The sequence below is a fragment of the Labrus mixtus genome, chromosome 10 (genome assembly GCF_963584025.1).
Source record: "Labrus mixtus chromosome 10, fLabMix1.1, whole genome shotgun sequence".
NCBI classification, from domain to species: domain Eukaryota; kingdom Metazoa; phylum Chordata; class Actinopteri; order Labriformes; family Labridae; genus Labrus; species Labrus mixtus.
Window position 1 is genome coordinate 9,525,056 of NC_083621.1, and position 23,239 is coordinate 9,548,294.

The 23,239-nt window shown below is 39.8% G+C and overlaps 1 protein-coding gene across 2 annotated transcripts in view; it reads right to left on the reverse strand.

Annotated features, from left to right (window-relative positions):
• Positions 1-5,383: 5,383 nt before the first annotated feature.
• The window catches only part of klhl4 (kelch-like family member 4), a 29,104-nt gene continuing 11,248 nt past the window's right edge, over positions 5,384-23,239 (reverse strand). For both annotated transcript variants that reach the window (XM_061047984.1, XM_061047983.1), the window contains exons 2-11: positions 19,936-20,103; positions 18,749-18,885; positions 18,043-18,239; positions 15,207-15,419; positions 13,316-13,502; positions 13,008-13,232; positions 11,021-11,183; positions 8,830-9,042; positions 7,510-7,681; positions 5,384-7,137 (exon numbers count right to left, since the gene is read on the reverse strand). In XM_061047984.1, the coding sequence (XP_060903967.1) occupies positions 7,072-7,137; positions 7,510-7,681; positions 8,830-9,042; positions 11,021-11,183; positions 13,008-13,232; positions 13,316-13,502; positions 15,207-15,419; positions 18,043-18,239; positions 18,749-18,885; positions 19,936-20,078 (1,716 nt within the window). In that variant the 5' untranslated portion in view covers positions 20,079-20,103 and the 3' untranslated portion in view covers positions 5,384-7,071. The remainder of the gene's footprint in view (positions 7,138-7,509; positions 7,682-8,829; positions 9,043-11,020; positions 11,184-13,007; positions 13,233-13,315; positions 13,503-15,206; positions 15,420-18,042; positions 18,240-18,748; positions 18,886-19,935; positions 20,104-23,239) is intronic.

Genomic DNA, 23,239 nt, shown 5'->3' on the forward strand with positions numbered 1-23,239 from the left:
ACAAATAATGTACATTTATAAAATTAACAAGAGTTTATACTGTGTTTTGCCACAATAGAAGTCTATTTGTTTACTCTTACCTGTGTAAACACGGTTGGTACACACAGGTAATCCCTCAAGGTACATTTTCACCTGTTCTCTTAGTCGCGCCTGTTAGCATGCGCACTGACCTGTCTTAGCTCAGAACGCCCTCTGCTGGTCTTTGCAGAAGGCTGCTAACAAATAAATATGGTGCTGTTACTAACACCAAATAATACGTAGAACCAAGAAATGTCCACTAATTGTGAGAAATTTTGGTGGATGTTGGCAATCAAAAGTATTTTTAAATTTTTATGTAATAGCCTAATTTATTAATCGCACAAAGTCACCTGTTAATCTGTAATCTGCTAGACAATGCAGCATTTTGCTTATGTCTTCTTTATTTACCGCAAGCTTAATTTCTTTTACCAATTTTTATTACCTTCCATTGTATTCTCTTTCTGCATTCTTCAGACCTCCGGACCCAATGAATTCAGAGTCATGGATATTTGTTAGCTCTTCATCCGTTCCAAGGCTCTCCATAATGGCTCTGGTCTGGATGACAGATATAGACGACAGGGTTCACCCGCAGGCTGTAAAGCATGAGGCCTAACGTTCTCTCCAACAGAAGTAATGGTCCACACCTTTAATTGTCGTGGACTGTTCATCTTCACTAACGATAGTGGTAAGCAGTGGCTCAGGGAAAGAAAGGCAGTCGTGTCTGACAAAAGAAGTGATATAATTCGAGAGGTAATTTGTGAGCAGGTGTTGCAGGGTCACTAATTTGCAGAGAGAAAGATCATGGAGTAAAAGGTGTAACACACACAATGGTGACACACAATCAACCAGATGTTTTTTTCTCGTATTGCAAAGATTTATCCGGAAAAAATGAGGCTATAAAACATATATAGTGTGTGTCCTTCACAAAACCAGATCTTGTGTTATTAAAGTGGACATGATGTTTTATAAATTATGGAGGCTGCAAGCAAGTTGAACAAGAGAGACTTTGCGAGTTGCAGCTGCATCAGAAAACGAACAACAGATCTCATTTAAAGTATTGGGCAGTTTGCGTAGGTGATCCTTTTCAGGTTTTGATGCCTCCTCATTATTCCATTTAATGTCAAAACAGTGTTTGATGCTTTCCAAAGTCTGCTTTGTGTTTCTTTGTTCCTCACAGCCTTTCAGAGAAGCAAAACTGCTGTGAAAAATGCACCATTGATGGGTCACAAGTTTCCTGTCTGAATTTGACACATAAAATTCGGAACAGACAAGTGTAGTTACCAATTTAAAGCAATGTTGCCTGGCAAAGTTGAGGCCCATTAAAATGATAGATTGCATGGGTGTATGCAAAGGGATGCGGAGCACCCACAAAACAGTCTAATTGCATTCATTCCCGTATGAAGTCCACAAATGTTGGATCTAGATTCTCAGGCGTATTGGCAGCAAGCTGCTAGACGGCAGACGCTTAGCTTCAAACGAGAAGCGAGGGGGAGGGATGTAAAATCTTGACAAACAGTGAGAGCCAGTGTCCACATCATCTCTAGCCCCTGACAGGCTTCCCCCATGCATGAATTCAAAGCTGGTAAAAACCATGGCTGGATTCATTTTGATCTGACATCCATCATGTAGATCAGTGTTGTGGTTTCACTTTACTGTGTCCACGATAAGATGCTTTGGCAATCGGCCCATGACATCTGTTAAAGCCAGTCAAGAGAAACTGGGACCAATTTGGTGTTTCTGTCACAAGTTATTGTTCACGTTTGGCTTCGGGCACAATAAGAATAGTCAACCAAGGCCTAAAATTATCCCTGAATTTAATTATACTGAATGTCTAGATTGAAAAATTAAAAAAGGATGCTTCAGCGACTGTATACGGCTTTTCATATTCATTCTTGATGCAATATGCGGTGCTGTTGCATCAGTGTGTGATTCTGTAATGTGCTCTGATTTTCTTCTTTCTATCAGTGCTGTTCCTTTACCCCAGAGACGGTTTGCAAAGTGGAAAATTGGGAGGGACTGCAGAATTTTGTTCTCTTTTCATTTGTCAGAAGCAACCAGAAAAAGCCTTGCAGCCAGTTGCCGGGGGATAAATGGGCTTTGTGTACTAGTTTAAAACCATTAAGAAGTAAACTACAAGTTACGCTGCAATATTAATGATGATAAGAGTAGCAGACTAGACGCGTGTCTGACAGTAGTTGGCTCTACGACGGTTGGCACTGCAAATCAGCCGTGTGTGCAATCAAGAGTAAGCCAGCATTCAGTGAGATTTAAGCATTCAGTGTTTTAGTCAGCAGCAGTGTTTAGAGGAATACCATTCTCAAAGCAGGGATGTAGAATTTCAGATAAGGTTCATGCTGTATTTCTGTACCAGCTTGTGCGGTTGAAGCATGGCGGCATGTGTGCGGAAGGCGTCAGGCAGATGGGATGTGTCTGATACCTCTCACTCAACGTAATGAGACAAGAATGCGCTTCACCAATCTTAGGGCCCGTCTGATGGCAAGAGACACAGTGCCCACTCATACGGGAGGGATCTTTCCCCTCTTCAAAGATAATGAGATGACAATGAATTCAACTATCATTAGGTAGAGATAGGGGGTTCGGGGGGGAGGAAACATTCTACAGCACTTGTCTGCTGCCTTTGATCAGACTGACTGTCATTCTTTGTATCAGCACTGGACTCCTGAAGGCTAGGCCAACTACTTCATCACTGTCAGTGTAAGTTCAAGGCTGTAGTTGGTGGTATAGTTCCTCAAGCAGGAGATTTTTTTTTTTCTTCAGCTTCACCCGAGGAGTGACACACACCTGTGTGGTTTGATGCTGTCCCGCTACCTGTATGTTAAATCTCAGTGAGGCAATCTTGCTCGACAAAAAATTGTTGCATTGTTGCAAATCAATTTGCCGTCACCTGGGAAGAGAAGACAACATTCTGCTTGACACGGTGCTCCATTGCTGGATGTCAACAGTGCCATGTTAACAGGCTTATTTAAGCAGGCTTGACGGGACAATCTTATTCTAAGTTGACAGTTTGTTGTGGCACTTCTAGCGGGATCCATCTTGTCTTTTGTCCCTGTGGTGAAGATGATCCCTTGCATGCTGTTTTTTTTTTTTTTTTTTTTATATCTTTTTATTCTCAGTCTTTTTTGTACTCTGTGTTTTGACAAATAAACCATCCAAATCCCTTCTTTCAGCCATTCTTCAGTGAGCATGAGGCCAACTGATCCGTCTGAAGTTATGATGGTGTTTTGACAGCAAACAATTATGCAGCATTTATTTGACTAGCAGAAGATACGTGTTTGGTGAAATCTAAAAATCCTGTGATTTTTTAAAACAAACCTAAAATGTAGTCCTCCTAAATCCTGAAATATATATTGTGTAAGAAAGCAACCTGGCACACAGACAGAATGTCTTTACAACCAACAATCAATATAGAACGATGTTTGCAGCTCATGCTGTGCTGTTGCATCTTTCTCTCATCACTTTCCATCTCTGTTCACTGTCACGAAAAAAAAAAAAAAAAAAGAATAAAAAATGAGGCAGTGCTACTCCATCACTCCTACAAAATATCAGAAAAAGGCAAGGAGCAGAGCTCCAAAATAGAACAATCTGTCTACATTTGTCACACAATTATAAAAGATTGTTCAAACTTTTGTGATGCCAAAATCCCTTTAAAACCTGACATGCCGTCTCTCAAGTCAGAACTCATCTCCTTCGCCTTTATGCATCCCTGAAAATCTCGGCAAGATGCTCATTTGAAAGTAGGAGAAGCAGACGCCTTAACATCCAATTTCCTAACATTTCATCATTGTGTCTCAATAATTATGCAGGGTTATTAGCTCAAGTATTTGTCCTTGGCATTCTTAATGCCGACTGACATTTATTATGAACAGTAATGGTATTGGAGATCTATGATTTGCAGTGGTAAGCATTGTGTGATACTTTGTCTGCGGTGCAATAGCACCCTCTATGGATCATTTTTTGTATGATTACATCACCATGAATACAGCATAGATAGAAGGTAGTGTGTGCTTGCACATGTTTGTTGAGACTGCTGAAAGGATGCTAAAGTGAACCAAGCTGTACACAAACAAAACCAAAATGCAGGGATGCATAATTCAAAATTTGGTTTACACACTTTCATAACAAACTACCCAAATTAAGTGCTGGCATTAGGCCTGTGCACTAAAAAGCTTTTATCCAATGCACACTTTCAGTAATTTCTTTTGAAAAAAAATACATACTGTTTTTCTCTATTTCCTATTCCTCTTGTGTTGTGTCTCTGGTTTTAAGTAAAGGCAATCAGTAAATACTGTTTTTTTCTTTTTCATTTGGCATAAACCATTTTTTAAAATGCTCCTAAATAAGTGACCCACATGCTTGTGTTTGTAGGACAATAGTGTCAATGTATTCAGCTAAATGACCTGAAGTGCCACTTTTAGGGGAGGGCCTGTTGTATGGCGTGTATTTACATGATCCAGAATAGAATGAAAAGTTTAGCAATTGAATATGATTAAGTACTTTTTGGATTTTAATACACGTCAGGATAACCTCAAGATATCCTTGAAGGAGACTGAAATATAGTCTACGCTTTTAAGACCTGGAGTTCAATTAAAGAAGAACTGAGGATAGCAGTCTGTTTTATTTTGATTATTCAATCATATAGCTACAACAAAGCAGCTTGAGTTGAATCATTGCAGCACCACCTAACTATTATTAAATCAGCTATTTATTTTTCTTGATAACACCAGTGAAGAAAAAACACTGCCATCTTGGTTTCCCAGCTCTTTTCTAGAATATGTTAATGTTGTTCTGTAAGATAAAGCCCATTTTTCTAAAAGCCAGAATCAGACCGGGAAATCTGCCTGCTTTGAGTTTGATGTATGACATCATACTTTGATCACATGGTGCTGACTCTCTCTGGAGGGAGAGAACACTTCAGTCCTGAACAGATGATGCATTTCAATTTGGACAATTCTTAACTAACACACAGAGAGAGAACATCAAAGACATTCACAGAAAAAAAGAGTCAAATGTTGCACATTAGGATCAATGATTTCATAATGCATGGACAAATTAATTGAAACTATCTTCATCATGATAGTCTCAGGTTTCCACAGCCATTACACAAAAATTCTGAATTAGTTATATTTGTGCGCACTGGGGCTTCAGTAATATTCTGAGGAGAAGAACTTAGGTGAAAGCTATTATCCTTTATTGAATTCCATTATAAGATCGGACAGGAGATGCAGATAAACAGAAATAGAAAGATAGAGAGAGAGGCTTATCTTCACATCAGATGAGAAATGGATTGGCAAAAAAAAAAAAAAAAAAGGCGTACACCTCAAAAAACTAAAAAGATAAAGCTGTGCCAAATATGTTGAGCATTCTGACAGACCAACAAGTTTTAGAATAAAACCTTTGCTTGAACACATAGCAAGTGTTTTGTATGCAAAGAACGTTCAAAGCCATCCAAACAAGCGAGGGGAGGGTAAGGGTGGAGGGCCTCTACAACTTTTGGAGGGTAAACAATGAGAAAAACAAATCCAAGTACTAGCAGTTGGTCTTCAGGCTGGTGATGAGAGAATGATATCAGCAAACATGCTTGCTTGATTTGAAAAGCCGGTGCTGCAACAAGGAGAAAGCTGAGGTTAATGCTGACATCAAAGTAGCTTCAAACTCTGTTTGGTCAAAGAATCCGTTTAGTTTACTGAAAGCAGAACAATAGAAATAAAAAAACCTGCCCGCTGAGGGGCCACATTCAGCTCAAAACATGGAATTGAACATGCAGAGAAGACTGAGGTCATTTTATTGATAGGTTTGCATGCTGTACAAAATTATGATAAAAGCATAGAAAGTAACACTTTGCCTCAAGACGTGTTTTTATTACAGATACAAATTATTCTTATTGAGATCAAGTGAGTCATTCTTTTATAATTTAATTAGCAGAACCAACTATAAATCTAAAAATTGTAATCAAAGTCACGTTAGTGAAGAGATTTTTGATGCCTGCAGATTATTCCAATGTTTGTTTTTTTTATTACAAGATCATCTCCATGACCCCAAAGGCATCCCATCATTAGAAATACAGACAGTGATCTTGATATGTAATGTTGTATAAATCAAATCAGCTAGCATGCCCAGTAATCAAGACAGAATAATAATAATAATAATAATAATAATAATAACTGTAGTCACCAGAGCGCACTGGTTTAGGCATGATTCTATCAACACATATTCAGAAAGTTCATCAGAAATCTGTACAGCAATGTAAAATATCAATATGATATATTTTCTGTAATTCACAATTTTGTAAACTTGTATTGAATGCGTAACAAGACTTCTAAGAAAAGCAAATGACTTTGGTGTTCTGTAGCTACAGGCTCCATAAAAAAGAAGTCAAGGAAACATCCAAATCTATTATTCAGAATCTGTTGTTTCCCCTGTTCTTCAAACGAGCCTGACAAACATAGACCCTCAGTGTTCACAGTGGTCTTCTCCCGTAAAGAGTAAGAATGTGTTCGGACCACGCACTAAGGAACAACACTGGTACATAAGTTACATTTATGTTTCAATTGTGTGGCTAAAAAGTGAAATACAAACCCAAAAATAGAGACTATATTGTGATGTCACTGATAAGAAAAGTCTCTGTGTAGATGTAAAATAAGTTCAAGGCTTATTTTCTCAAAATGTAACTTTCACATTAAATGTCACAGACGTACACAGAACTTCATAAAACTAGTTCAACAAACCAGAACAACAGAGGCTTGGCTTCTTGCTACAGCCAAGCCAAGTCTATGAAAATTCTTGATCGGTTGAGAATGTGGAGAATGTGCAGTCCTCTCCCCATGGGCAGACATGTCCACTAATGATAGAAACAATGGTTTATGGGCAAGGCTCTGTCTGCGCTTCCCTCTGAAAAATCTGGAGAGCTGAGTTAAGGGAGAATGAAATGAAAGCAGAACTCTCGAAGGATGTGTCCTTGATCTGTTGTTTTGCTAGTCCACTCTTCTGCGCCGCTCTCTCATTTGTTTCCCGTGCTGTCGTGAGACAAAACGCTCAAGGCAATTTCACCACCACCACCACCACGCAGGCGCCTGCCCTGCCAATGTTGAGAGGGACCTCCTGCAGGAAGACAGAGGGGTTACCGTGCAGCCGCTCGTCTAAGGCTTGTTTCAGAAAATCCCATTTTACTTCATGCAGATAATGGGGTTACAGAGGCAAAGTGGAAAAACAAGTTGAAAAATAACACAAGACAACTCTAAAATATTAATGGTATTCAGAGAATCCAGCAGACTTATGGCCCCTGAACGGTGATAACTAGAACCCTGATGTTACCAGCTCTGGCAAAAACAAGCTACAAATCCATACAATGTGTCAACTTTTATAAATGTCAAAAGTGTCCATAAACTGAACTAGCTTTTAAAATGTATCAACACAAAGAATACAAGAGAGAAAGATTGTTGTGTCACTGTTGTAAGGACTGTTTGTGATTACCTCGGTCCACTCGTTGTTCTGTGCATCATAGGACTCGACAGTGTTTAGATAGGACTGGCCATCATATCCACCCACGGCATAAAGCCTGTCACCCAACAGGCAGACGCCCACCGCATCCCGCGGAACACTGAGGGAGGACACAGTGGTCCACGTGTCCGTCTTTGGGTCATACCTGAATTAACAAAAATTCTTATTACCCTTATACCCTTATTTCTTTTTAACCATTTTTGGAAAAGGAAACACATTGAACCATCCCCACCAACTGTGACTTTAAGACTTTGAAACACAGGTCGTCACTACAAGAGGGTATCTAAACTGAAATTTTAAAGCTACATTTCCTTTTCGATAGCAGCTTGGGGAAAACTCAGTTCACAGAGTTTTAAAATGATATTTCTTCACCCCACTGCGGGGAGGAGACATCATTTGAATTACATTCAACAGTTTCTGGGTATTTGATAGATATGTAAAAGTGTATTCACTTATCTTGCTTCACAACAGTTCATAATGGAGTATTATGTATATAATCTGTAGATGAAACTGCAGTGGATATGACACAACATGACAAGTGGTTAAACCTCTGAACTCCTGATGATATCTGCATTCAAGTTACAACTGGAACATACAGTATGTGTGTTGTCAGTGTCCTCTTTTCATCATCTAAACATCCTCTTTAGATTAAACATAAGGAGATATTTCAAAGTGTTTTCTCTTATAAGCTTTTCTTTTTTGTTCCCTAAAAGAAAAGGAAAAGTAAAAGTAAGGAAAAGTAAATGGATGTTCAAATGAAACAACATATGGTCAAAAATAGACAAAAATTAAGGATGAATGACAGACGTGTTACTTCTTTAAACCCCCCTTCAGGATCAAAGATAGATTATTTAAATTCAATTTCAGCTATAATCGTAGCTTTTTCTTCTTTAAATACACAAATAATGAAAAGTAAATTAAAAAAGTCAAGAGTGTGTTTTCTAGTGGAAAAGACAGCAGTGAAATAGAAGTGACGTGCAACTAAAGTAGCTTCATTGTGAGTCATTTCAGTTTCTGTTATGGCCACCAGGTGGAGCCAGATACTGTGAAATAGAAACAAGTGTGGAAACAATGAGCTCTTCAGGGATTGGTTGGGTATCATGAAGTGAAATACAGACATGTCTCAAAATGTAAGAACAGGGTGTGGATAATTAGGAGTTTAATTCCCTTTTGTAAGAAAGTCAAAAAAGCTCATCCCCACCCTTGACTAAATTCCAACAGCTGCAATCCAAATCAGTTACATAACATTTCTGTGTTTGTGTATTTTCCTCCAGAGAAGGAGCATTAACTGACCTCTCCACACAATCGGAGAGTCTAGAACAGTGGTTGGAGGCGGGGGCGTCGTGTCCGCCTACAGCATACAGGAAGTTGTTGTACGTTGCCACACCCACTCCCCCTCGCCTCTTGGCCATAGGAGCACACATGCTCCACTTGTTGGTGTGCGGATCGAAGCACTCCATTGACCTCAGACACGAGCTGCCGTCTCTTCCCCCTACTGCAAACAATCTGAGGAGTGGAATCAAAAACTGGTTCACAATTCAAAACATCTCACATGTGCTTACAGTTCAACTGGATCTGGCAGGATGAGCCCAACATCAGATGTCAGATGTCAGTAAAAATGTTGACAGAAAAATGATAATGTGACAGAAGCAGCAGTGAACAGTGAATAGCACTTTTTCAAAGGCTCTTTCTTTGAGTGTTTACTCTCCCAGGAAGATCACATCAGTGTTTTAAGTGCTTGTAGCTTGCAGGCCCAACAGCAGGAAAGTAGAGGCGAGGGAAACAGTTTCCTTGTTGTCTATTTTTGACCTAGATGCGGAAATAACCCAGTATCGACTTTAACTCTGAATACTGTATGCAGCCTAGCAGCAGCTTCTTTCCTCCTTTGGCACACAAACATATTTAAATTAGGCTGAGAGCTGGTCCGTTCTGTGCATAATTTATTTTAAAATAATGTTGTCAGGCATTTAGTACATACAAATCCATGAAATGTTGCTTTTATAGAGACTAAATGACACTGTATAAATTACCACAGTAAGCACAGCAGCCGTGCTTTTGAGCTACTGACTGCTGCAGAGCCACACTGTAGTTTATCTCACGCAGACCAAAAAGGTCGACTCTGCATATAAGGATTGAAATGTTGTCAAACTATCAGCAGCACACTAATACTGCTCTTCAGCTTTTCCTGGACCAGTGCACTCTGAGTTACATAACCCTGCCTGTGTTTTTACATGCTCTATTTCAAGTAATACAGCACATTAGTGCTGACTGGTTGTTCAAAGCAAACATGCTGCGGTGTTAAAGATTTTTGGTACTTTTTTCATTTGAGTGCGTTCTGCAGTTTGATGGCAGACATAGACAGAACTCCAATACATTCAGATGAGTACGGTAATAATTACAGCAAAGTAGAAGGAAACATCTGCTCTCAGAGAAGGACCTTAGACGTTCAAAATCTAATTCAGTGAACTGCTCCTCTCCGACAGGATCCAAAGAAAGTACTGGAGAACACAAATCATTTTAGGTGCGAAGGACTAACATTTCAACGCACTGCTGTTTGACTCTGAGGAAGAAGCAGTGCGTCGAAACATTAATCCTTTGCACCTAAAACAATTAGCCTTAAGTGATTCCTGTGCTCCAGTACTTTCTTTGGATTCTGTCTAATGATAATTATAGTTACATATCAGTTTTTTTAAGAAGATTACTTTGTAGCAGACTTGCTAAACATGCAACAGCACTGGATACTGTTAACATACGGCAACTGTTTATCATTTAAAAAGGAAATCTATACTGAAGGCAGTCAAGGCCCTTTCAATACTGTAACAGTGTCATTCTAACTCCATGTACTCTACTTGTGGCCTTCACCTGCCAGTGACCTTGAACTCAGGCTCCATACATTTCAACACAAATACAACAATGTGCAATAAGAGACAATGTGTGCAATATTAGGCCATCATAAGGACAGTAAAAAAGTCTCATGTGAGTGCATTTACATGGACTTGAGCATCCTGGTTTTGATCATATTCGGGATATGGCATTTACATGCACACAGAGAAACCTGGTTATTCATATCCCTGTATTCATGATAAATACTAGAATCCCGGTTTCTGAAATCGGGATGTCATGTTTACAGGCACAAATACAAAAACGGGATACTTAAAACCCCAATCAAAACCGGGATACTCAAGTCCATGTAAAGGCACTCCATGTAGTACTATAGTGTTTGTGCATGTATGTGCTATCTGTGTAGAAGAATGTGCTGTAATAAACAGCTTGTGAAATTGTTCTCCTCTCTGGGGCAGATTGCCTTTAGTAAGTTTGACCTGTTCTTCTTTGTTTCTTTTTTGTAACTGCAGCTATATAGAGTCCAGAAAAAAAACTTTCACACTGGGACAAAATAAGAAAATCTTATCATATGTGTTTTAGCATCACAGTGTAAGCATTAAGCTAAGTTTGGGTGGTGTATAGGTTTGATAGAGTAACTTACTTTCCATTGAGAGCAGTGACTCCCATGGTGCTGCGTGGTGTCGACATGCTGGCCACGTAGTTCCACTGTCTGGCCTGCGGGTCCCATCGTTCCACCGTGTTGAGATAGCTCCAGCCATCGTGACCGCCCACTGCATACATAGGACCCTCCAGGACTGCAATGCCTACAAAGATGGCCACAAGAAGTAGAAAGTTCTCTCTCTTAATAACATAAGTTACTGTTGATACAGAATCAGATGGCTAACCTTGGCGACCGTTTGGATACTGCTTCTTTTTTATTTACAAAAATCACAACTTTAGTTTTATTCCAATTCAAGGATCATTTATTTTGATTAAACCACCTCTGAAGTTTCACACACTATAGTTTCTGTAATTGTCTTCAAATCCTTTCCAGAACAAAGACATTTTGTCTCATCTGCGAAAAAAAAAAGGAATTGCACAATGTTGGAAACTTCACAAACAGTATGTCATCAGTGAAATCAAAACCTCTATTCAGGCAAATCAAACACAGATTACTTTTGCACCTTTGATTATAAACTGTCTTCATAAAACATCCCATCAGCTCTAGGTAATGTATGTAAGTGATTAAAGAAATGTCTTTTCTATTTTAAACTTCCTTGACATCGTTCTTGGAGAGTGCTCAGGCAGAGGGCTGTGTCTCACTTTAGAGCTGGGCAGAGTGAGTCATACTGCCAAACATTTTCTCAAAACAGGAAGACCATAAAACTGTATTGTTGTTCCTGATTCCCAAGTCACGGAGGAAAGTGTGTTTTTGCCAGAAAACTTTGTAGAGGATGTTTAAGGACAATGGTTTTTTTTACATTACCACCCTTATTTCTGTAGGTGAGAGTTCAATAACTTCACAGGGAAATGAGGGCAAGGCTGCATCCAGAGAACTTTGAACAACACAAAAACTTTCAGAGAGAATTCTCATAGCCAGACTCACTGTTATTACTGACTGGTGGTTTTCGGAATAAGAAATGTATACTTTCCTTTTCCTTGTCTTTACACATAATACACACAGCAGGGTGGTTAGTAGACACTAAGCTCAGATATATTCAGACTCTAAATATGCACGCCACAAGCAAAGCAGCAAGAGATATTTGCTGTGGGAAAGATGAAAGTGGAAACAGGTAATCCGTACAGTGTGATCTCCTGGGCTCGCTGATACCTCCGACCACACCGGGTGTGGGAGCTGAATGCTTTGACAAGATCTCCCTGTTCTGTTACTCAGGCTCGTTTCAACTGTGAATCAAAACGCTTCTGATATCAGATTTATTGGCCAGGGAGGGGTAAAGGAAGAGCAGGGCCAGAGCAGCCTGCCAGGCTTTGATAGGGGGAATGGGAAAATATCAAAGGTCTATCTAAAAAAAAAAATGAAATGTACGAGTTTTACAGCATGCCAGCTGTGACCCTCCTGAGCATGCATCTTGCAATCTCTGCTGTTTCATAACAGCGGGTAGTCTGACTGAGTTAAATCCTCAAACTTTGAAGTAGTCAGAAAAAAAAATGTTTTTCATTATCGGCGTCCTCTGAAAGAATAGTAATAAGATTCAAATGAATTGAGCTAAAATATACAGATCGACGTTACTATTCACATTAAAGCATATGTGTATCTTTTAGAAAAGTAACAGAGATTTTGTTCATGATTTATGTAGATGATAAATGTTGATTTAGCTATTATTTCGTTTTTCAGCTGTCAGCTGTATTTCTCTGTCATGTATTCTCGAAAAACATTGTATTTCAATCAAGCAAATCTGTTTTCTTTTGTCATTTGAAATTTTAAAGGGTATCTTGCACTATTTTAATGACAAATTTTAAACAAAGTATACTTTATACTTTTGAGATGATAAACTGGAATGGTAGCATGATTCTCACATGATTTATAGACCTGAAATTTTGAATGTTTTTCTGTTATTATAACAATATATAGAAGTGTTTTCTTTAAATGAATCAACTGGAGCAGTTGCTGCTAACGACTCACTTACCAAGTCCATGTCTGTGTGTTGACATTGGGGGCATGGTGGACCATACTTTATTGATTGGATTGTAACACTCCACCATGTTGGACGTCTTCAGTCCATCCCTCCCTCCGACCACATACAGCTTGTTGTCAATGACCGCCACGCCAAACTGCAGCCGCCGCCCGTTCATGACTCCAACCTGGACCCACGTGTTGGTCCGCAGGTCGTACTTCTCAATGGTGGTGGCTCCTAAAACCAAAGAAACAGAAATGTATTAAAGTGTCAATAAACTGTGCTGCTGTGTAGTGATAACTACTGCCTATGAGCCATACCTTTGGTAGCATCCATCCCGCCTACAGCATAAAGTGCACCCACAGTAGACTTTCTAGGTTTGGTTCTTGGGCTCTGAAACATGGGACGTCTCTCCGGGAGAAGATGGTACTTCATGGCCTCCATCAGCAGCTTTTGGCATTCCAGATCATCAGAAAACATTTTGTTGTTTTCCAGATCTGCAAGGAGCTAAATGATATAAAATCACATTACTCGGCTGCCATTGAAGCCTAATAGAGAATGGCTTCAGTGTTATTTGAAGGTATGCAATAAAAGGCTATGTGTGTAAAATCAAAATAATCGTATTTCTATAACCATTGAGTTTATCATTGAGCAATTTGTTTTTTTCATCAAATGCAAAAGGCTGCAGAGCAAAGAGAAGCTTAAATACATACAACCCAGTGCAATAGGAAATATTACCTTAGATGTGTAAAAGCAAATACTGCAACAAAATATTAAAATTTCTTTATATTCTTTACAAAGAATGCATTCTCCTAAAAACAGATTTAGATAAACTCAATTATATTTGACACCATTTTTTCTTCTTGAAAAAGGACAATGCTGAGCCCAGGCTGAAGACTGAAGCAGCGCCTCTACCACGTGCACAGCTTAATGTTATCTTAAAGTGAATATACATTATAACCACATATTTCATTTTTATGAATGAAGCTTTGGTATATATTTATTGATCTTATGAAAGACACATCAATAACACTGCTGCTGCTCATCGTTTCAGTTTCTACTAAATACAGGCCAAGATTTTCAAATGCAGTCAATCAGTTCTGTTCGTTTGCCTCAAAGCAAACATGTTATTACCAGACAATAGATTACATGTATTACTCCTGTATTAGATAATACTAAGACATATTTTTCATTCATAGGACATTTACTTCATTGTTGTCGTCGAAGAACAATATAAGAGGTTGTTCTTCAGGAGCATCTATTCGCACTAGAAATAGCGAAATAAAAATGATGTATGCATGATTAGTTTTGAGTTCAGTCACTTGTCAGTGAAAATAAAGATGCATTAGTTTAAGGAGAAACACTCTCATACAACAGATCTGCCAATAATGACTTATCTGATGTATGAGTATAGTTCCTCATTTGTCAGAAATACAGAATTCAAACATGTGTGTATTTGTTTAAACATAAATAAGCTATTGAGGTTTGAGGTCCTTATAATCATAAAAGGTCATGTGTATCTATCATATTGTCAGATTGATTCATCACTGAAGAGGGTGGGGTTTTCTTTACTAAAGCTCCTAACATAAACCAAGTGATTATTAACGATGCATTACTTTACAGCCTGTCAGTGGTCAGTTCAAAGATTGAGTGTGTGCCAGTTGGTTCTCTCACAGTGAATGTATGGGACCTTAAGCTGAAATAAAAAGTCCATCAATTAGTTGACAGAAAAGTAATCAGGAACTCTTTAGATAATCCATTAATTGATGCAGCCATTTCTCATCATAGAGGCTAAACATTGCCCTTGTTCCAGGACATCAACTGAAGATTGGTTGCTACTTGTGTTTAATATAGTCATTTACTAAATATGCTTGGATTTTAAACTGGATTTTAAACTGTTGCCTGGACAAAACAAGATATCTGAATATGTCATATCAGGCTCAAAATAATCTTTGTCCGTTGTTTTTAAATGTATTCTCATCATTGTACAGCCTACATAGCTGAAATCCTGCGTAATCAATAAGACATTTGTCAAAATGTGCCAAAAAAAATCCAGCAAATTGAACTGGACAAACATACAGAAGCCATGCCATTACCCTGCAGTTGTGACAGCAAAACCTTCAGCTACCATCTCAAACAAAAGCCCATCATTAGATCCTTATCCTGCCTTTTTCTCAGCCACCAAGTCTACCCTATTACTTGCTCTCTCACCTGGGGAGGAAGAAGAGGCAGGCGAATGAAAGCGAGGAGCACCCCCAGGTCCTGTTGTCGATGCTGAACATCATACCGCACCCACATCATCAAAGCCTGGAAGATGGTTTCCTCGTCGGGGACGTTGATGTCATCGCTGGAGAGCAGCTTAACAATCTCTGCCGTGGGGAGAAGAAGGAACTCCTGGTTCTGAATGACCTCCAGGAAGTGTTCCTGGAACACAGAGGAGACGAGGAGGAGGCAGATAATCATCAGTCATTAGCCAAGGGGTTAGCGTGGTGCAGCTCTGTGTGTTTGAGGTTTTTCTTTACCCATGGGGACAAAGACGGGAAGAAAAGGTTTAATCCGTTCTTAGTTTGTAGTTTCAGAGAATAGCACAAAAAATGTCAAGGTTTTTCATAAATCTATGAAAATGTTTAAATTTAACAAAGTAATATCCGCCACTCCCACTTCAAAATCCTGGACAATTTTGTGTTCCATTAAAAACAACCCCAACTAAATCCCTTCTGATGCAGCGGTAATAAAACAAAACATGGAAAAGTTGGAGGCCACTGAATACTGATGCAAAGCAATGTAACTGACCACCACATTGAAAATACTGCCTATACTTAAATCATTTTGAATGAAAAGATAATCATGTGTTTCACTTAGTTAATAAATAATCTGCCTTACATTATTTAACAAATCAATCCGGTGCATCTCCAAAAAAAGCCTCTTCGTAAGACACATTGAGCCTTCACAATCCGTGTAATTGGAAACACAAATGCACCGCACACCAACATTTACATCACACCAATGCAGTGTCCAGCTCTAAGTTTTGTAGAAGCTGTTCTCAAGTGCCTTACCTTAAAGATTGATCTCCCATTCACTGGCCAGAAGCCCAGGCGGTATTACTGCACCGCATGGCTACCTCTTCAAGGACATTGTCTCTGGGCACTTCCATTAGAGATAATGATGTATAAAACACCATGGCTCGACTGCAGCATGATATATTCAACACATGAAAGACATGTGCGCAATCCTTGGCCATAATCATGCCCTGTTTCCCTTTTGGAAAGAGGCTGCTGAGCCTTAATTATGAAGCTGCCAGGATAACTTTGACAAATCAACTACTCACTGCGCAACAATTACAAAATACAAGCACACTATTGATCATCAGCTTGCAGCAAATTACAGCGTCTTGGTCCGATCCATTATGAGAGCAGGTTTTAAGAGCTTAACGCCGACAGCCTTAATGAAATGAGGGACATCTATTGATCTGCTGTGGTAACGCTAAGAGAGCAACTCCGTCCAAGTCTTTGACGATGCCTGAGACCAATTATTTGTAATTACAAGTCCTGAAAAGCCGACAACAAAAATTGACAGCTCGACCAAGTTTGTTTCATAACCATTTGAAGGGAAGTGTTTTCACATGCTGGCAAACTCATTGGCGGGTAAATGGTTTGGAAAACAAGATCAGCTGGAGAGGATACTAATTGATTTAACTACTGCAAAAGAGTAATTGAGTAATAACAGTGTTTTCTGAGGAGGCAAATGCTGATGTTTAATTGGAGTGAGGCAGTGAGAATTACCTCCAAAAACGTTTCTTTTACCATGCAATTTAGAGAAGGGCTTTTAAACACAGAGGACCATATTTCATTATTAGTTTTAGCTGAGGATCATTCATATTGGGATATGCAGCTGAATAATGTTTTACTGCTAAGAAGAATTACAGTCATCCCACACTACAAAACATTTTTTATCTCCTGCAACATAAAAAGGCCAACTTTTCTTCAGAAAGGAAAGGGATGTCAGGGGCGGAGCTCTACTGCCATGCTCAACCAGGAAAAACAAGCTTATCAAAACACAACTCGCTCCGCTCAGAACCCAGAGGTTGGACTTCCAGGAAGCCCGCAGCTCTCTCTGCTCATTACTTGAGTGATTGAACAGGAAGTTGGCCCTCTTTTGCAGTTTGATGATTAGATTAACCTCCTGCTTCTCGACGGGGCCTACGTAAACAGGCTGAGCAGATGTCCTTTAGGAGATAACGCTTCCCTCCCGCTGTCACTTCTGCACGGCCAGCGGGACACTATCAGACAAATATGAGCATGAATCTTAATCCAATGCAAATATTATTTGCAGATATATGTACATATATATATATATATATATATAGAGAGAGAGAGAGAGAGAGAGTTTGAGAGAGAGAGAGAGAGAGAGAATTCATTTCCACATGTCTGGCAGTGCACTAATCAATGTGCAACTACATGGTACAGTAGTCCTTACTGACAGACATATAACCAATTTAGATAAGGTGAAATTATTCCATTTCTATTCAAATGTGCAAGTTTGTCAAATCAGATGATATGAATAAAGGGAAGCGCCAACAGTGTGCTCCTGTACAGCTTATGACAGGTTGTTTAAATGAACTAGCTTCAGTTCAGAGGATGCTCACATATATTTCCATGTATTATGAACCGTCTACCAAGCTGTGACGTTAACATATAGCCGGGTGAATGAAAAAACAAATCCCATTGTATAATCACATGTAAGGTACTAAGAATCAGATATGTGCTTTAAAATGTCAGCACCTTAGATAAGTGAAGCACAGTTATTATGACTCACTATACTGTCGACTGCCTTATGGGAAAGTTTCTGAATTTGTAATTACACTGCATTTTTAAACACTCTTGTCACTAATATATGTCTCATTACTGCAGCTGCCCCCGGAGTCTTTATGCAATGAAGAGTTGCTTTGCACGCACAATCCCTTATTGAGAAAATAAATAATGTAGCCCACCCAGCCGTGTGAACGTGGTGCAGCTCAAAATTTCCCCCCCCCCCCTTTCCCCCCTACCATGGTGTAGTTATGAGCCACGTTGAGCAGATCCACGCAGCCCTGGGCGTCTGCGAAGGAGCGTATGCCCAGGCAGTTGGAAGGATGGAGCTGTTTCATCAGGAAGTTGCAGCAGACCTGGATGACTTGTGGAAGCTGGAGGAGACAAGCTGCCGCTAATAAACTCTCAATGGTGTCCTCTTTGAGCTCAAGGACGCCTGCAATGTCAGGACAAGCAAAATGTGTTTTTGTGTCAGGACCAGAGGTAGCCACTATCGCTCACACAGCAGTGTATGCCAGCATCAACATCTTTAATCATAAGTGTGTGTAAACAGTTAGAGCACCAATAGTAAACTATTTATTTTTCAGAGTGCTAAATTACTGAGACATTTATTGGGTGCTTTATCAAGAAGGAAAAACCCAAGCCGATGTATTGAATTTGAGTAAATGAACTTGTTTTTTGTACAACCTCATGATAAATGGGCACAATTCAAACACAGCTAAGTTATTTTCCTCCATTGAACAAATGTAATATTGTGGCAGAGGATATTCCTAATGATCAGCACTTATCCAAGAGGATTTATCCTGTAAAAATGGAACAATGTTTTACATGCCCGGTCTGTCAGCCCAGTGATGAATGGCCTTATTGATCCATTTTAATGACGCTGGATTTCAGAAGTCTCATAACTACTTGCAAGAGCTAGTGAATGTCTTTATGAGCACTCACCAGTGTAGGCGAAATGAACAAGAGATCTGAGCGCCTCCGGATCGACTCCCTCCATCTTGATCTCCTCCTGCTTTGCCTCTCTCACGTCGCTGGTGAACATGGCAGCAAAGTAGTCGGACACCGCGCTCAGGACCAGTCTGTCATAAAGGGAAACACGGGGAGTTAATGCTATTATGCTGTACAGTAGTTCCTCTGGGAGATCTATATGCTTATTATGTTAAGTGGTAGTCTTAACGTCTAATGTCGTACTGTTTCTATCTGTGATTCATGCTGCTTTGATGTTTTTACTTTATGCCAGAATGTATGAGCATTTCATTAATTTACAGTTAAGCCCAAATTATGTCTCATACCTCGTCAGCTTATGATACATTTTATGTTGCTACTAGCTACACAGGTCAGACTTCTAATTAAATTGGCTCATTTGTCAAGCTCACATAACACACTGGTTGATTCATGAAGGAAAGCAGAGATCAAGAATTACAGTCTACAGCTTTATTTGCAAAACATTCTGGTTTTCATGTACTTATGTCTATAAGACATTCCTGCTTTACATGGCTGTGTCCTCTGAGTGAAAATAAAGCCACATGGAAAGAGGCAGTCAGAGCAGGATCACTTTACTCAACTAGGTCAGTCACTGATACACGTCTTTCTCTCTCTATGGAGCATTCTGGTTTCCCTTTCATGAGTCTGCCTGGATGAACTAACAAAATATTCTGTAGATCCAGACATACAAGCACATAGACTGAGTGAATTCCTCTCAGCAGCAATCACGGGAAGTCATGCGATTTGTTCGATTCAGCCATTCAACCGAGGGCCAGATGCCCAAAGATAGACCCCTACATGTATGGATCCGTGTGTTCTTCTCATCTCAAATGTAATGTGGACATGAGGAGAGGGCATTCTTCAGATGCAAACCAGTGAACTTGCCGTTTACACATCTCCCCTGTCCACCTGAAAATCCAAAGAATCTTTCTTTGTTTTTCAAAGACTCCTCAGATACACCCTCATATGGATTTGAACTGACAGAATCATTTCCAACATGTGAGCTGAGGTCCAGACCAAAGCCTGGATGTGCACACATTGATACACTAAATGAAGTGGATCCTGATGAGCTTCTGCATCTCTTAACTCAAGCTGATGCCGGTTTAATTAATACAAGTCAAGTGGGCCGAAGCACAAACACCAACCTGTGAGCTGGTATCTTGTGATCGCCTGCTATCAAGAGGACATCACATAGCTGCTTGTGCTGGAGGTAGGTCTCCATCTTGCGGAAAGTCTGTTCTGCATGGTTTGTGGCCTGGAAGAACTCATCGGAGGAGTTGGTGTTCATTCTGGTGAAGGTGCTTATAGCCAACCTGTGAGGAGACAAGCATGGAGGGTGAATACAATAGAGATGTCATTGAAGAAAGTGATGGACCCTGTCTGTAGTACCTATGGCCTTAGTTTGCAATATTTTCCTTTAATATTAAACTTTTGATTACTATAGTAGCACTCTTTTCCTTCCAGAATAACAATGAGCATTGCACAGTGGTTTTGCATGTGGTCTCTTCCAAATAAACAGGAAAACACTTTATATTTACTTGCATTGACTTTTTCATTTAATACCTTTACTGGATAAAGACCATGAAAAGATAATTACTTCCCTAACGGAAACTTCACTTGAGGAGAAAATCAAACAACAGACCTAAAAAGGGAAATAAAATGGACAATTAGGGTGAAATGAACAAAGAAACGTCATTCACTGGAGACAAAATAATTAAGAAAATTAATTTCATCACTCTCAGTTTTCTCTCCCGGTCTGTTATCACAAGTATAAAAAAAAAAAAAAAAACAATCAACAAGCTGTACACGGCAAGATAAGCAACAAATTAATGAGAACACAAAAGAGCTTATTAGGACACATGGCACTTCTGATCCCTCCGCTCCCTGCGGTGCGTATACATCTTTCTTGCCAGTCTAAGATGAAATTAAAACTGTTTTGGACTAAACTCTGTACATAAGTGGATAACTAAGCTCTGCAGTCCAATGGGACAAGCAAACATCACAATCTATGCAACAGCTTTCCAGAGAGAGCTTCTCTGTGCCTGTATGAGTGCATGCCTTTGTGTCTGTTTCCGAGTGCGTCTGCATATCTGTGTGTGCATGTGTGTCTTCCAAAAGACAGGGTCTTAACGAGTGAACAAGCCTGTTCCTCGCAGTATTGTGTCTAGGCTGAGTCCCTGTCCCCACAGGCTGCTAGATTACATGCTGTTTTACAGGAATCCAAATAATCCGTCAGACTCGTGGCAAATAATGCAACCCAGTCACTTTGTGTCCTTCACGGAGCAAGTCCACTCATTGACATTTAGGGTTGTTTGTTACGCTACATAAACAGACCCAAGCTGCCTCCCACAGGGAATTTACCGCCATCTCTTGGTCCTTCTCCTGTGGACAGTCTGATGGTGCTCAAAAAATGTCAAAGCTATTTAAAGCAACACTCATATGCTTGAATGGCAGATGAATAAACCAGTGAAATTAGAGATTTCTTAATACAAATAAACTGCATTCCCTTTGATGCTTTGCAACACAATGTATTGGCACGTATTAAGATTGATAATACAAAGGATGGAGGGGGGTGCCAGCTGTTATTGATGTCCTGATTAACGTACGATTACAAAGTTTTAAGCCGACTGTGTGACTTTCTCCTCTTTGATTACACAAAGCAACAACATTTTCCCTCTGGGAATTGTTTATATTGCCCCCCGGACACCACACTATCCTATAGTCTAATCTTTATTGGGAGACTTTATGCTAAATGCAAGAGTAATTTATTGCCCTGTCATGATAATTCCCCACTGACTCTGGAGTCTTGGAGAGGAACACCAAACAAGACTGAATAAGCAATGGGGTCGTAAAACTGAGATGCATTGCCTTTGTATTGGCTCCAAGGCATGCTGTAAGGATTTTTCATGCCTACCAATCTCTCCGACACTAATTGCTTTGGTATCACATTCTAGGGAGCAGTAAATTTCTCTGAGGTGTGTATTTCGCTTTCAGTAGCAGTGGGTTGGATCATCAAAGGTATAGCCCAATTTTATTGAGGCACTAAAGCCCAAGAACACCTTACTCCAGAGAAAATTCTGTGGGGACATTGCTGTACGTCGCATATTACTAAGCAATTCAGAGAGTCACAGGGCCTAACAAGGCTTTTGGACTTCCTTTGTAGTCTGCAAACTGTTTCATTGTGCTGACTTGCATCCCTATAGAGTGAGAAGGTCAATTAGCCTATCTAAAACAAACAAATAGAGTTTGGCCTCTTTGTCCAACCCCACCTTCTTCTACAAGTACACATGATGTTTCCTTCAGCGAGCATGTATTGTCATTCTCTATTCACACCTTCCCAAAAATATCACAACTCAAATGTGACTAATTGGCTTTAAGAGACGCTGCATACGCTAAATATAATCTGCTATTCAGGTGAAGCAGATGCTATGTGTTTCTTGCATGTGTTAAAAAGACTCAGATCCTCTTTTATGGCTGTACACTGTAAGCTGCATATGCTGTCTTTTCTGTACAAGATGCAGAAAGATATACGGCGCTTAAATAAACAGAAGACACTGATCTCTGTGATCAGTCTGAGTTCTCCCTGTGCTAAAAAAAAAAAACCTCCAAGTGCAACGGTTGGACAATCTAAGATGTGCTTTCGTCAGCCCAGATTAGCCCCTAGCTGTAAAGGTTGTGACTCAGACGTGTTGCTGAGAGTCTCAGTCTTATTCCAACGAGTGTCAACTCCATCCTTTCTGAAAAGAGGGAAAGTCGTGCCTGGCTGGGCCAAATGGGAAATGTCTCTTTCAAAATGGATTATAACAGCCATTTGCCCCCGAAGGCTGCTGCTGAGTAGCTCGGCTTGGATTGAAAATCCAGTGACTCCAACAATGCCTCATGCAGCATGTGCCAAGTCTATATATTCCATGAGATCTTTATGCTTCTGTACTATGACAGCCGATGTAGTGCCGTTCAGCTTTGTGTGGAGAGAAATATACACGCTGACAGTAATAACTTGAACCCTGCAGTGAGGATGAGAAGATAACTCTGCAGAAATAGATTTTCCTCCCTGCATTTTTCCTATCTCACCGAGGCTCCTAACACACATCCTTCTTCTGATACCTCTGTTACAACAGACATACCTGCTTAACATGGACAATGATAGAGGAAACGTGGCTGAATACAGGAACCTTTTCTTTTGAAATCGGCTCTGTATATGTGACCGGAGGGCCTTTTATGTTACAGAGTGCAGTGGAAGAAATACTCTTGGTATAAATTAAATATTGCCTTCTTGTAGCTTTTCCCTTCAGCTTTACCAAAATCAGACACGTTGTAAAGAAGAAGTGTGGTGGAGCAGTCCAGTCAGCACAATGTCTGCGAAATAAAAATGAACGCCTAAGGTGGGATAATGATTCCTGTTTTGAATACTTAAACAATCGATCTTGCTCAGTGAAATGGAAAAAGGTC